Below are 14,616 nucleotides of genomic sequence, written 5' to 3' on the forward strand. Positions count from 1 at the left end.
TATGTTCTTTGGTGTGCTCTCTAGAAATGTGCCCAAATTTGCTGTTTATATTGAAACAGGTACACACACTACACACATACACATATGTATGTGACATTTTCTCTATTAGAATGAATAAATGAAATAATGTATGAAAAGATATGTCATAAAGAGCCAAATATGAGAATGTTGATATTATTGTTGCTATTATTATTACTTGCATTGGCCATTTAAAAATTCAGCACTAAAACTTTTGGTCGATGTTGCAGCAAATAATTTCTTTTATGGAAATTGCTTTAAAATATGACCTTTACATTCTTATAATCCAAACTGCCTCTTTATTCTTATTTCATTCTAATAAATCTTTTAAAAAATCACAGCACACCGACTCACCAATCTTTGTGGGACATGTACTTTGCGGTGTATACTGTATGTGAAGTCCTTTTCATTCTGTGAAAAAACCACTTCTCCGTAGTACTCTGATGGGCTTGCACCTTACTGTAACTCCGACAAAGGTCCTGCCGAAAACAATTTAATTCTGACCTGAATTTGTAATGTTATTAATTACATTTTAAGCAAGTCAATTGCTTGTTTGTTTAACTGATTTCTTGTTATAAACCGATTATAAACCATTAATGTTCATTAATATACCAAATTAGATTTCACATCTTCTGCATTATACACTGGAAATGACACCAGTCCACACTTTGACAGGATCAGTTAAAAAGAATGCCTGTTGCAATCACACTCTCCTGTGTAATTTTGGAAGTAGATAACCACTCAAGAACAATTTATGAGCTTGCTAATTCTTTTTTTCTCTCTCCTTGCCTGTAGCGGTAATATACAGCTCTGATATGGAGAGCCCTCAGGAGTGTTGTCTGAATGAAATTCTTACAGTGGGGCAGAAAATAACTTATGAGAGGGATAACTTTGTTCCAGCATATGGTTTATGGACTTTTGCTTAACATCTGGGGAGAAGGAGTAGGGAATGTGGGGAGCTGGGAATTGGAGAAACACACTGAGAGAAGAGTAGGGAGAGAAACAATGTTTATTTCCCATTTTGAAAAAGAGCATCTCAGCTCAGTAGAATCAAACTTGAACTAACAGACTCACACGAAATCTTTGACAAAGAAAGCTCTCTCAATATATACATTTGTTGAATGCCTGAAAGAGTGGGTGCCACCTATTGATATGGATTGAAATCAGAAGGAAAAAAAACAAAATTACATTTATACTGTTAGTCCATTTGGGCTGCTTTAACAGAACACCATAGACTGAGTGGCTTATAAACATCAAACATTTGTTTCTGATAGTCCTAGAGGCTGGGAAGTCCGAGATGAAGATGCTGCAGGGCTTCCCTCATGGTGCAGTAGTTGAGAGTCCGCCTGCCGATGCAGGGGACGCAAGTTCATGCCCCGGTCCAGGAAGATCCCACATGTCACGGAGTGGCTGGGCCCGTGAGCCATGGCTGCTGAGCCTGCGCATCCGGAGCCTGTGTTCCTCAATGGGAGAGGCCACAACAGTGAGAGGCCCGCGTACCGCAAAAAAAAAAAAAGATGCTGCAGATTCGATGTCTTATGAAGGCCCTCTTCCTGGTTCACAGATGACTGTCTTATTGCTGTGTCCTCCCTTGGTGGAAGGGATAAGGAAGCTCTCTGGGGTCTGGGATCTCTTCTTATAAGGACACTGACTCTATTCATGAGGGCTCCACCCTTATGACCTAATCACCTCCCAAAGCTCTACCTCCAAATACCATCACATTGGGAATTAGGTTTCAACATATGAATTTGGAGGACACAAACATTCAGTCTATAGCACATACTCATTTACTAGATGCTTATTATATACTATGAGCTACAGTCAAAGATGAATAGGCATCATTATAATATTTTCTATAAAAAGGAAAATATATCTTAAATATTGTTTTCTAGCAATCAATTTTGGACTTCAAAGTTGTTCCAATTTGTCACCTAGTACTAGACATTTGTTTCAACCAACCTCCCAAATTAGATATTTTGGTTGTTTCAACTTTTACAAATAACACAGAGTAGCAACAACTAGCTGAAAAAAAATAATTTAGCAAATAAGAAAAGCTCTGCTCCTAATTTTGAAATAAATGACAAAAATGCTTAAATTCTGGACCCACAAATTGTTGCAAAACACTATTCTATAACAAAGTGATCAAACCTGGCAACAGTGACTGAGGATATTAATTTTGGACCAAATTATAGTGCAGACCGGCCTTATATTTGTCCAATTTATGAAGTTAAATTGCTTTTGATAGGTTGTTTTGGTCTAAATCACTAGTAGAGAGAGAGAGACTGGCAACAAATAATTGCAATATAATGTAATAAGTACACCCATTTAGGCTTATCCAAGATGCTAACACAGCAAAAAGGAGGAAGACTGGGAGAGGTTCATGGGTGACCTTTGAACTGGGCTTAGAAGAGTAGGCATTTCCATCTAAACCCAGTGAACAATGCAGAGAAAAATACTCCAAAATGTCTTTAAGTAAGTAAAAAAAAATCAGGATTCTATGCTGATGAGTATTATTAACCTAATAGGGTCAGTGTTTTTAAAAAAAATCTAAGTCCTCTCTCGGAAGACCATTTAGCTTTCATCATTTTTATGTTCCACTAAGTGGGGTATAAAACTAGGCTGATGTATTTGGGTTGGCAGATAAAGATTTAGAAAAGTGCTACTACCAGTCATGTGAAAATTTGGAGTTAAGATCAATTGTGATCCAAAGCAGGGTGACCAAAGGTTAATCACTGACATCTAAAACGATCATTTTGATGGCCATACCTTCTTCAGGTTTTATTTTAGGCTTATCTGTCCTATTTTCTGAGAACAAGCACTTCATGGACTCACAGATTTCCTTCTCTGAAGTCTATTCTTTGACTGAAAGCACTTGTTAAACTTTTTGGATCTTTCACGGATGGGCAAATGTGGCTTCTCACCAGCAAGTTCATCACTGAGATATGAAGGCTCAAAAATATGTTCAATATTTTTGCTCTGCAGCTCAGGGAGGACTCATGGATCCTTGCAATCAAGGTTCTCAATCTGCTAGTTTCTAGCAGCTGGTAGCCTTAAGGCTTGTCTTTTCAATGAAGACCTCTCAAGCTAAGCAGAGGTTCCAAATGGTGAGTCTAGCTATAGCTACTTTTGTGACGTTTACCTGTTTCCTCTCATATCTATTCCCTGAACTTCCTCAGCTTGGCTCTGCATCTCAGGGAACTACATTTCCCAGACTTCTTTGCTCTGTTTTCCTGGTAGTCTTGACCAATGGAAGCATTGGTAAAAGACTGTAAGGTAGGGGAAAGGAAGAGGCCAGTGTATTTCTCTTATTGATTGTGCTTCTTAGTGGTGTCTCTAGCAGTTGCTGTATCACCTTCATGATTCTAGCTCCTCTTGGATTATTCCTTCCCTCTGTGGTCTCAGTTTCTGCTGTGAGTCCTCCACTGTCGATCTAGTTCATGCTCCAATCACTTCTGATCACTGGTAACATCACGTCCACCTTGTGTCTCTCCCGCTTCTGCCCCAGATAGTGGCATACTACAGTTGCTAATTGCTGAATTTCCATCAGAATTCACCATCCACTGTTTGGCGTCTCAGCTCTTCTATCACCGATGTAACTAATTCTTTGTGTTAAATTTCTTCTTTCTGAGACTGAGTGGTTTCTGTTTCCCTGGCTGATATACCACTTGTAATAATTACAAAGCTAATGACCAAAAAAGAAACTGGAGGAATTCTCAATTTAGACAAATCTGTTCACAGTGTGATGCCTGCTCCTGAGAATCTAGGAATCTTGGTATCGTAACCATTAGAATCACAGAAGAAAGGTTTCTCCAACTTTCTTTGAGACGTGGGGCATGTCAGTAGTTTAAATAAAGGTCTCAGGGCAGTTCCTAATATGTATTGGGGAGCTGCCAAGTAACCTCTGTCCAGTGGAGTAGTAATTGGCACTTGGTCTTGAATTTTCCTCTCAGGAGATAAACTACAATCTCGTTGCCAAATAGATTTTTTTTTCTTGCTTCTAGCTTTTTATAGAAATATCATGGGCAAAAAATGTAATATAGCATATTTTTGCAGGGTCGGGACGTATGTATGTCTCATTTTTCCCCTTACACCTTTTACTCCAAAATAGAATAAAAATTTATTTTAGAGAGTATTCAAGACTCATTTTAAGCAGAATAGCCTGTACAGTTTTAATCAATAGATAAAGACCCTGGAGGAGTCTTTGCTCTTGCTCGGACATGCTGAATCTCCTATTTAAAGAATGAGCTGTGTACATGAGCCAAGAATGCTTTTTGGTTTGGCAGCCTTTATCTGATCTTTGGGAGAGGTTAAAAGCCCAGATACACAATGTGGAAATGTTGAAACTTCTCCTTTATGCAATCATCATTATATGAGGAGGGGGAAAGAAGAAAAACATCTATTGTATACCTTTTTTTAAACAGAAAAATAAATCCAAGATCTTGTGAAGATTCATTATTTTTATTTACGTTTTAATCATGGTTTTGACATATTATATGGTTTTTATCTAGCGTTTAAAGAAATCCTGTATATTGACTTGTAATACTGACAGAAGTCACTTTCAGATTTTCAGGGACCGATTAATCTCTCTGAGAGCCCTTGTTTTTCTCCCTCTCTGTTATTTGCTCATTTATATTAGCACTTCCACTAGAAGTTAGAGACAAGAAGATAAGGTGGATGAGAGTGAAAATTCTAATCAGTCATTTTTGTCACCATTAGAATGGTTGAAGAAAGGCCAGCTTGGGAAAAGGAAGCTGAACTTATTAGGAAGAAAATTACAATGTAATTATTAATGGATTTGCTTGAGTCCTAAAATCCTTGGTCCTATTACTAGAGAGGATTACAAAAAGGCTGCAGTAACTACAGAGGAGTTCTTTCTCCTTTACATCACTGACAGGGCCCCTCGTGTGTTTCATTGACCAGAAGAAGCCAGTCTCAGATGTGTGAGCAGCCTTTATCTATGATGGCTCAAATGAACAAACAACCCCTCATCCCCCCAAAACAAAATAAACAAACAAGCCTAACCCTAATGGTGAGAGAGTCTCTGGTGTGTCTGTTGACCTTGCCAGCAGTGTGTAGTCCAGAAGCAGTTAAAACGCGGTTATACAGCTTGGACTCCTGTGGGTTTCCCCTGAGACAATTGATATATTTGGAACATACTAAAAGATAAGAAAATTGTCCTATTTTTGGTGAGTTTGCTTTTGCAAGTACAGTGAATAAAATTTTCTAATGACAGCTTATAATTAGGTATCTCACAGTTAAGGTAAACACTAGATTACCCACTAAAAATAGAATCTGCATTCAGTTTTGGAGATAGAAATACCACTTTGAGTTAGTAGGGCCTAGCAGAGGCTGTATTCTGTTGCAGTCAAACTTAAGATGAAAATTCTGTTTATACTTTTTTGAAGAAAAGTTTGAGACTTTTTCTTCATTCTTAGCACTTTGTTCACTCTTTACCAGATGCTCTCTGAGCACCTGCTAGTGCAGGATGGGTGCAACCAGACTGAAAACAAATATATGCCAGATGCCATGTTGTCTTATATTTATATTAATTAATAAGCCATGGCACCTTCTTTTTAAAATTTTATGTATTTTTGCATATTTGCCCTTTTTCTAGTCTTTAGCTCTGTGCAGACAAGAAGCAAGTGTAACTTGCTCTCTGCTGAATCCCTAGGACCTAGGATAGTGTCTGATACACTCTGGGTGCATAATAAACATTTGTGGAATGAATGAATGAGTAAACATATAGTGACACTGGGGTGTGATGCATGTGAATAGGAGGCTGCATAAAGTCCTTTGGAGAGTCAGAAGAAGCAAGAACAAATTGGGGGAAGAGAGAGGCAGACAGGTCACAAACATGTAAACTGAGACTTAAAGGAAGAGTAGAAGACAGACAGGGAGGGCCATTTCAGGTAGAGTCCAGAAAAGTGAAAGTCAGCAAGAGTGTGGCTGCGGGAGGGAGGGGAACCGTGTGACTTTGTCAGGCAGAATCTGGGGCAGAACTGCAAGCCCCTCTTCAGGAGTGAAGAGTCTTCTGTCACCGGGGGCGGGAGCGGGGGCGGGGTAGGGGGTGGGAAGTACCAGAAGAAAAGGCAAGGGTCACTCTCACCTAATGCGTGTCTCCACTGCTGTGGAAACTAAGGGTTTGTTTGTTTGTTTGTTTTGGAGGAGGGGGACAGGTAAGGGAACTCTCAATCAAAACCACTTTATGCATTCTTCTTTGGATATGATTATTTTAAGTCACTATAAGTGCTTTTCAAACATGTAAGCTGATTTTGGAAGCAACGCTGGCTCCCTCAGAAGTTATTTCATCCATCTTTCCTAGTTCATAAAATTGAATTTGTTGGTTTCCAAAGCTACTCTGGGATGAAAACAAAACTATACTTCTATTTTAAAAGCAGTTCTTAGCTTGCAGTCACTGTTTTACTTTCATGGGATTATTTGAATATACCAGTGACACAACTGATAGTAATGCTCTTACCAGAGCAGCAATCAGGTGGGTTGAACCCTATTTCTTTTCTTCTACAAATGTTAAAAGAAAACCTCTTGTTCTTCAATAAAAAATATGTGGAAAAGTCTTCAATTACTGCATCATACTAGTGTGAAGAAAGAACTGGATATTTCTGTTCTCATGTCAGAAAATAAGAGCTAAACTCTGACCTTGGAAGATGAGCAATAATATGTGTTTGAAGCAGTCTGATTGAAGGACAGCATCCAAAAAAGCCTAGGCTATTTGGTTGGAAATGGCAAGCAAAATAACAGCAAATGTGTTCTCATAACAAAATGAGCTGGAGGCTTCCCAAGGTAGAGAGATGATTCTTTCTAGCTCTTTCTTACAGAGCTAGAAATAGGGGCTGGGATTCAGGGACTGAAGGCATAATCCTGCCAGGTATAGAGCTAAGAACATGTACGTATATTAGCTATTTTAGTCCTCACGATGTAGGTGTTATTATTCCCATTTTACAGATGAGAAAATGAAGGTTTTGATGTCTTATAATTTGGGCGTGGTGGCCTCTAGTCCATGGATGGAACATTCCTGGCTTGTGTACTGCTGTTTCCTGCTCCAGCATCCACAACAGACAACACTGAAGGCATAGCCTAGCTGCTCCACCTAGGCTGATCACTCCTCTCATTTTACAGATGAGGAAACTGAGACGTAAAGACTTCAAGGGCTTGTTCCAAATCACGCGGGAAGTTAATAATAGAGCCACGTTTGGAACTCAGTTGTCTTCTCAGTGAAGTCTGCTTCCCATTGGCCCAACTGTACCTACTTTCTACCCCTTCTCTACTGCATCATATAGAGAAAAGAGACTAGAGGGATTTTAGTTTAATAGTGGCATTGAAAACATATAGAATTTTGCAACTCCTTGCTAAGACTACATTAAGTCACAAAGTTATAAATCTGGAAATAGCAGATAGCAGTGTGAATAGCAGTGAAATTTACTTAGGATTTTTTTAACTAGTGAGGTTAAAGTATTGTATTGACTGGCAGGGTGGTGATGAGGTTTTTCACAAAGAAGGAAGAGACTTAGTCTGTTTCTCCTTCTGTCACTTACTAAAATAGAGGCCTTGGGTCCCAAGAAGCCAAAGCTGTCACGTCCATGAAATGGGACCAATAGCACTGTGTTTGCCTTAAGAAGTTGATATGGTGACCTCCCATCCTGGTTCTAAGCAGTGATTCAAAGCTATGTGTTTCTACTTTCCACCAACAACTATAAAAATTGAAAGTCAGGAACAAAGTTCTTCAAGATTCTGTGAATGAGAATCATCACTTATTTCTCCTAAAAGAGTTAAAAAACAGAACAAAATAAAACAAACAAAACAAAGAGCTCTCAGGTGTTAGTCATTTTCTGGAAAATGCTACTTGAAAATCAGTATATTTTATGGCCCTTTTTGCAGAATTATGAATTAATACGTGTTCATAGCCTAAGGCCAAAATATCCCAGGATGCGGAAAAGTTGCTATGCATCTATGACTGTTCTCTCTAAGCTTTCATGGTAATTTGCATTTGCTGGGGAATCAAATGGATCTGTAACACAAAATTACATTAATTTATTAGTAAGTAACAGCATGTCTTAAGGAGATTCAAAGTGATCATAAGTCAAAAAATCTTTGGTGATTAGCATTGCAATGAATGTAAAAACGCGGCAGGGGTTGGGGGGCATAGGTGGGTGTGGGTGGAAATGAAGGTCCTTTTCAGAGGTCATTTCCAAGAACATCTTATATATTTACATGGCACGTGGCCAAACTAGGAATTCTGTGTAGTCTGTGCAAGTGACAGTCATGTTAAAATTCAACAAGAAGAAACAGTTTAAGAACTGACTTTAAAAGCAGCTATTGGGAGAAGAAAGCAAATGAAACAAAGGAGTGATTGAAGTTAATACTTTTAAGATTACCTCAATAAGAAAAGAGTTGTTTAAAAATCCAATGTAAATCTGTTTCTTAAAGATTTAGGTGTACGGCTTAGTGTTCAGAAATGCTTTTGTGAAAGGATGAATCTACGTTTTCCAAAATGATCCAAATTATGTTTCAAGTTGTTGTTGTGCTTAAACCTTGAAGTAGAAACAAAAATTCAGGAAAAGGTACATATGCTTGTCATGACTTGCTAATTAATTCATGATTTCTTCTGCTATCTCAGGACTTCCACCTACCTATAACTTAAAACTGTGGCTCTCGACTTTAGTATGCATAGGAATAACAGAAAGAGCTCATTAAACATGGATATTCCAGACCACCCCCCAATTTTGATTTGCTCAATTTAGGGTAATGCTCTGGAATCTGTATTTTAACAAGACCTAGAAGAGGTTCTGATACAGGTGAACTGTAGCCCACACCTTGAGAAATACAGCCTTAGACCAATTTCCAAGGGTGAACTCTGAGTTTACACCTTTATGTCGGAGTGGCTGGTTGGATATAACATATGCTCTCATATATTGTTCTTTCTTATGAGCATAAATCTTACCAAATCCCTGTGTCTGGTAGCACAGAGCCAGGACAGAAAAGAGTTCCTGACCTTGGGAAAATTCCCCAATTTCCTCATATTTAAAATAAGAGAGTTGGACTAAATGCTGTCTAGACTCCTATGTAGTTCTAATAGTTTATGTGCATATCTGATGCCTGGCAAACATTTTGTAAAGATTATGACTCATGTGTTGGCCAATGTAGACGGAATGAGCCAGGAAAAAACAGAGATCAGTCTCTGGGTCATTACATCAGTTAAAAAGATGAAATAAGATTTCCCCTCAGCCCCAACCTAAGGAGCTAGAAGGTCAATTAGATAATGAACTCTGTGCTTAAATTAAAAAAGATCTATGTTGTTTTCCTAAAAATTTAAGCAACTGTCTACATATAATTATCAGAAATTAGATGTATTGATTGCCAAGTTGCCATCACTGTGTGGATGGTTGACAATTAGTATGAATAAAAATCATGCTTAGAATCTTTTTAAATAATCCTGTCACCAACAGAGTAAACACAACCAACGTCATTTGTGTTACAAATAATTGAATTCAGAAGGTTCCCATTTGACTAACTCTACGTTAAGTGAAAAACCAATTTCTTTGCTTCATGCTATTGAAATAGTTTTTTTTATATGATATAGGGACTGTGAGATTAAGTTACAGAAAACAATAGTAGGCTATTCAAACAGAAACTCTGAAAAAACTCAGTATTAAAGAAATCATGACTTAACAATTTTTTTGGTGTGTATTTTACACAAGGCCATACATGGTACCTTAATGATATAAATGGAGTAAAAAAAAACCTGTTGGTTGAGGGTTGATTCCAGTCATAAATACCAATTTACTCTATATTTCCCTAAAACTACTATATGTAGCAATAAAAAAATTACCCATTCTTACGATTATTTATTTAAAACAACAGCATGTTATGTAATACTGGTACTTAATATTTTAAAAAAATGTACTGCTTTTAAGACATTTGCAAATAGCTGTAGCAAAGCCTATGAATATAAGGTAGAATCTTATTCATTCATTCATCTGTTAACCAAACATTCAATGTGTACTACCAAGTGTGAGATGCCACTCTAGGCACTGGACATGGCAGGGAGAGAAAGCCCCAATAAAGTAACTTTCTGTTTGCATGGGGCTTAAATTCTAAGAAGTTAGACATACAACAGACACTTAAGGAAACATATATGTTATATAACTAATGTTAAATAGAAAGTAAAATAGAGTCAGGGGCAAAGGGTGATGGGGAATTTTATATTGATTTGTCAAGAAAGCCACTCTGATAAGGTGCCAACTGAGCAGAGGCCTGAATAAGGTGAGGAATGAGCCAGAAAAACATCTAGGAAAGAGAGTTCCAGGCAGAGAGAACAGCAACCCAAACGTCTGAAACATTTTAAAAAGTACCACCTGAATTTGAAAAACCTACGCTTTAAAAAAAATATTGTAGGCTCTCTTGTAGCTTAAGTTGTCTCTTTTCTACTAAGCCTCTTTGACCACTCAAATCCTAGTGACCTCCTGCCTGCCTGACCATCTACAGCAGAATTAACTTCTCATTTAACACAACGAAATGCTGTTTTGTTTTGTTTTGTTTTAGCGGTGGTGGTGGTGGGGGAGTTTGATCTCCTCAATTGGACTGTAAACTTAAGAGCAAGGACCATACTCTGTATGTTATTTCTAACGCCAACTCCCTGCCTCTACCCTACCTGCCCTGGTGTCCACCATATTTTAGATTCTTAATAAAACTGTTTGATTAACTAAAGATGATTATGCAACATTATTTGCAATTTAAAGTTTTTAATGGGAAATATTTCCTCATCACAGTTCGCCGGGTGTGGTACGGAATCACTGTTAGGATCTAATATTTCCATTTGCAACTGTACACACTCATCCCAACATATTCAAAAGCTTCCTTAAAAGGAAAAAAAATGAGGAGATATATTAAAAGGCTTTATTTACAATAGAGAAATTTTACAAATATAGTTTTTTAAAAATTATGTGTCGAGCTATCATTTCCCATAACATTAGAGGTTTATATAAAGTTGGAAATGACAGAATGGATTTAAGTACAAATCAGAAACAATCAAGGGAGAGAACTGGTAGCACGTATGAAGGCATCATGACAAACATCACTGAGTTCTGTAAACTGCCATACAACTTATATGTGTAATATTAATTGCACGACGTATCCCAAAACAAATGCAGAAACACAAAATTAAGTGCTATTTTAATTATTCACCTTTTGGGATGTGAAAACATATGTAAACTTAATTGCACCGTTTTTGCTGAAAATGAATGAAAGACAGCATTTACCGAAGGACTTCAGTTGTTTAAAATAATTAATGCAAAATATAACTTTAATTAAATTACATCACCATAATATTAATCTCTTATCTTGTTTACATTTTTGGTGTTTTGGGTTTTGTTAAAATATCCACGTTCTAGAATTGAAATACCTTTGTTCTTGCCACTGGCCGAGCAACACACAGTAAAATCTTCTTGCCTATTTATTCCAGAATACAAAAGGTACGTCATAGTGCAGTGTGTACATACAACCTGATTTTTATATCCTATCTGCTGCAGAAATACCTATCAGCTTGTGCTCTTTCAAATCAGATTGAAAAGCAAAGAAAATAAATTAATTTAAATTGCTAGTCCAAGGACATTCATGTGAAAATTATAATCTAAATACATATGGCCCAATTTTAACAAGAATCTTTTATATTTTGCCTTGAAGTCCTGGGAATAGCAATCATGACGTACTAAGGGATCTTTTTCACTTACTAATTTTATTGATTTATTGTTTGAATGAATAATATTGAAAAAGGGCAGGTCACACAAGGTGGTCCTTTCAGACAAAGGAAATCTTTTGAAACACTTTCAAAAGCTGAAATAGCTAAAACAACTAAGTCTATTGAGATCTAAGAAAATAATTGTCTTAAAAAGTATTAGGTTGAATCACATGAAATTGCTGATACTGTAGTTGAAAATGCAGGTGGTCAAAATCTTTGTACCTCATTATATGCATCATCATATTAGTCCTTTCACGGGAATATATATAAAATATGAACAAATATGATAAGAAAACACAAGGTGTCACCAGATCTATTTTTGGGAAAGCCATTCAAATCTCAAAAAATGCTTTGAAGAGTCATATAATCATAATTATTTTGATCTGCTACAGGATTGTAGGGGATTGGGAGTGTCCATTCCTATATATTACTTCTAAGCAGAAATCGCTATGTTGAATTTAACCAGACAAAATACACTACATCCTAATTTGGCCTAAAAGTTTATTAGATTTTCCTCAATTGACCATGAATAGATACACTGGCAAAAATTCTTTCAGAGTTAAATCCTGCTTTCATAAACTGAAATGAAATAATTTACTACATTTGAGAAAGGGCTCTTTTCAAATCTGAAAAACCTGAACAAAATGTAATGGTTTCTTTTTTTCGAGAAAAAAGAATTAAAGATGAAATGCAAACAAAAAACCATATGAAATACTCACCCTCTCTTCAGAGAGAGCCCCAATTTCTTCATATATTCAGATAAAAGCAAAAGCTAACACACTAAAAGTTATACAATTTCCCTTTAAAAAATATAATTCGGTAACAGCAGAGCTCTGAAAAACTGGGAAGCTCACTTCACTGTGTGGTAAAGAATGGAAGAAATTAACCAGTACATGATCCAGAGATGACACAGGGCATTTAAAATAAACCCTGAGAACTAATTCCCAAATTAGGAAACACTAATATAAGTAACCAACAAAAAGATACCATGGATCCAATGAAATGAGGTCAAGAGGAGATGATCCTTTTGGGATGACATCCTAATTTGAATTAAAATGTGAGTAAAGTATTTTAGCAGATATTCTATCAAATAATGATAGACCTGTCACAGTTATAAGATCTGTCTCTGGTGGATAGACAAACCAGATTAACACGAAATTGAAAAGGAAAAAGCTTTTTTATTATTTAATTTATTATTATGGCTTTTTGCAACATGGCAAAACATTACAGCTTAAAGCAGACATCATCTCCTCATAGAGGAGGAAAAAGTTTTGCAGTCAAATCAAAATTGTAATTAAGAGGTCATTGGTATACCATTCTATTCAGTTTAATAAAAATGATACTACACCTTCATGAACTCCAGAGATAAAAGATTACTTAAAACAAACAAACAAACAAAAAACCATGTTATTCACTGAATGAATAATAAAGGCTACAATAAGGAATTTAGGTCCATCTATGCCTATGATAATAAACATAAAAGACTGCAAAACAATTTTAAAACTTAGAATAATCACAGACCTACTAATAAAAATTCATCATATGCCTGATCACCAGAAAAAGAATTATTAAGGTATGCAGTGAAGGGAATGGAGGAGAGTAAAATATAAAATGTCTTTTTATTTCTCATTGACTTCAACTTTCTTTATATTCCTAGAGAGTACAGGGAGAAGATGTGCCTCTGTATTGAAGATCCAGTGTTCCAGTGGAAGTAGATCATCATCAGAAAATATTAAGTACAAATATCTGGAGAGAGAAACATGGGTATGTGAGGCCTGAGAGACCCTGTCAGCCAGTGAAACCACAAAGAGACAGAAAAAAAACACATCAATGTCTCCATTCATCTTATGGGAGAATCATGGACAACCGTGAAGTATAGCAAAACCTTAAGGGGTATACTCATTAATGCCGAAGAAAGAGCTGCTCTGTGCTTTGGTCCCCATGTACAAGAACCATACAGAGCAGTCCCAAGTCGTCGAACTTACATGATGATGAAAACACACCTGCAATTACTGCTATGCATGTAGAATGGCATTCGGAAGCAGTCATGCTTGATGTTATTTGAATGTGTTCATGATAAAGACAACTAGAAAGGATCTCTTCAGCTATCTTAGTCACATACATCCAGAATAATTTTTACTTACTTTAGTGTTTCTGCCAGGAAGAAACTCTGCTGCACGTCATCATAGCTCTCCTTGTGGAAGTAAACATCCCTGAGGCCTGAATAGCCTCCTTTCACTCTGCAGTGTTTCTCCAAGGCCTAAATCACAAAGAGGGGGGAAAAATGGTCACATGCCAGTAAACTGATGGTCACAAACTTTTACCATTAGATTTTCACATTTAAATAAAATAAGGATTCAAATGGAATGATAGATTGCAATAGTTTCAGGTGAAAATTTAAAAAACCATAACATGTAAATGCAAATAAAGTATGAAAAGTTAAAGGACATATGGATGGTATATCTCATCTAATTGGAAACACTTCTACATTTAGTTCTGGAATTTCAGTGATTTTTACCATTTCTTTTTATGGTCTAGAGCAGGATGCATCAAACTACAGACCACAAGCTATATCCAGCCTGCTTTTTGTTTTTGTAAGTAAAGTATTATTGAACCACAGTCACACTCACTTGTTTACATATTGTGTGTGACTGTTTTTTCACTACAATGGCAGAGTTGAGTAAATGCATAGGGCCCCCAAGCCCAATTCTCTCTGGCCCTCACAGAAAAAGTTTGCTGACCCCTGGTCTAGAGAGATTGTTCATGTCAACTGGGATTCTAAACCGCTGGTTGAGAAAGTGTACTGGACCAAAAACAGCTGCTACTATCATCAGAATATCTTT

The 14,616-nt window shown here is 36.8% G+C and overlaps 1 protein-coding gene across 3 annotated transcripts in view; it reads right to left on the reverse strand.

Annotated features, from left to right (window-relative positions):
• Positions 1 to 386: 386 nt before the first annotated feature.
• The window catches only part of MAN1A1 (mannosidase alpha class 1A member 1), a 181,927-nt gene continuing 167,697 nt past the window's right edge, over positions 387 to 14,616 (reverse strand). Inside the window, exons 11-12 of one of the 3 annotated variants that reach the window (XM_081250807.1) lie at positions 13,918 to 14,033; positions 387 to 497 (exon numbers count right to left, since the gene is read on the reverse strand). In XM_081250807.1, the coding sequence (XP_081106933.1) occupies positions 425 to 497; positions 13,918 to 14,033 (189 nt within the window). In that variant the 3' untranslated portion in view covers positions 387 to 424. Of the gene's footprint in view, positions 498 to 10,935; positions 11,485 to 12,931; positions 13,520 to 13,917; positions 14,034 to 14,616 lie in introns of those variants that run through there. The other 2 variants (XM_081250806.1, XM_081250808.1) reach the window with 2 other exon arrangements.

The sequence above is a fragment of the Mesoplodon bidens genome (assembly GCF_964165515.1).
Source record: "Mesoplodon bidens genome assembly, chromosome: 12".
In the NCBI taxonomy this organism is placed as follows: domain Eukaryota; kingdom Metazoa; phylum Chordata; class Mammalia; order Artiodactyla; family Ziphiidae; genus Mesoplodon; species Mesoplodon bidens.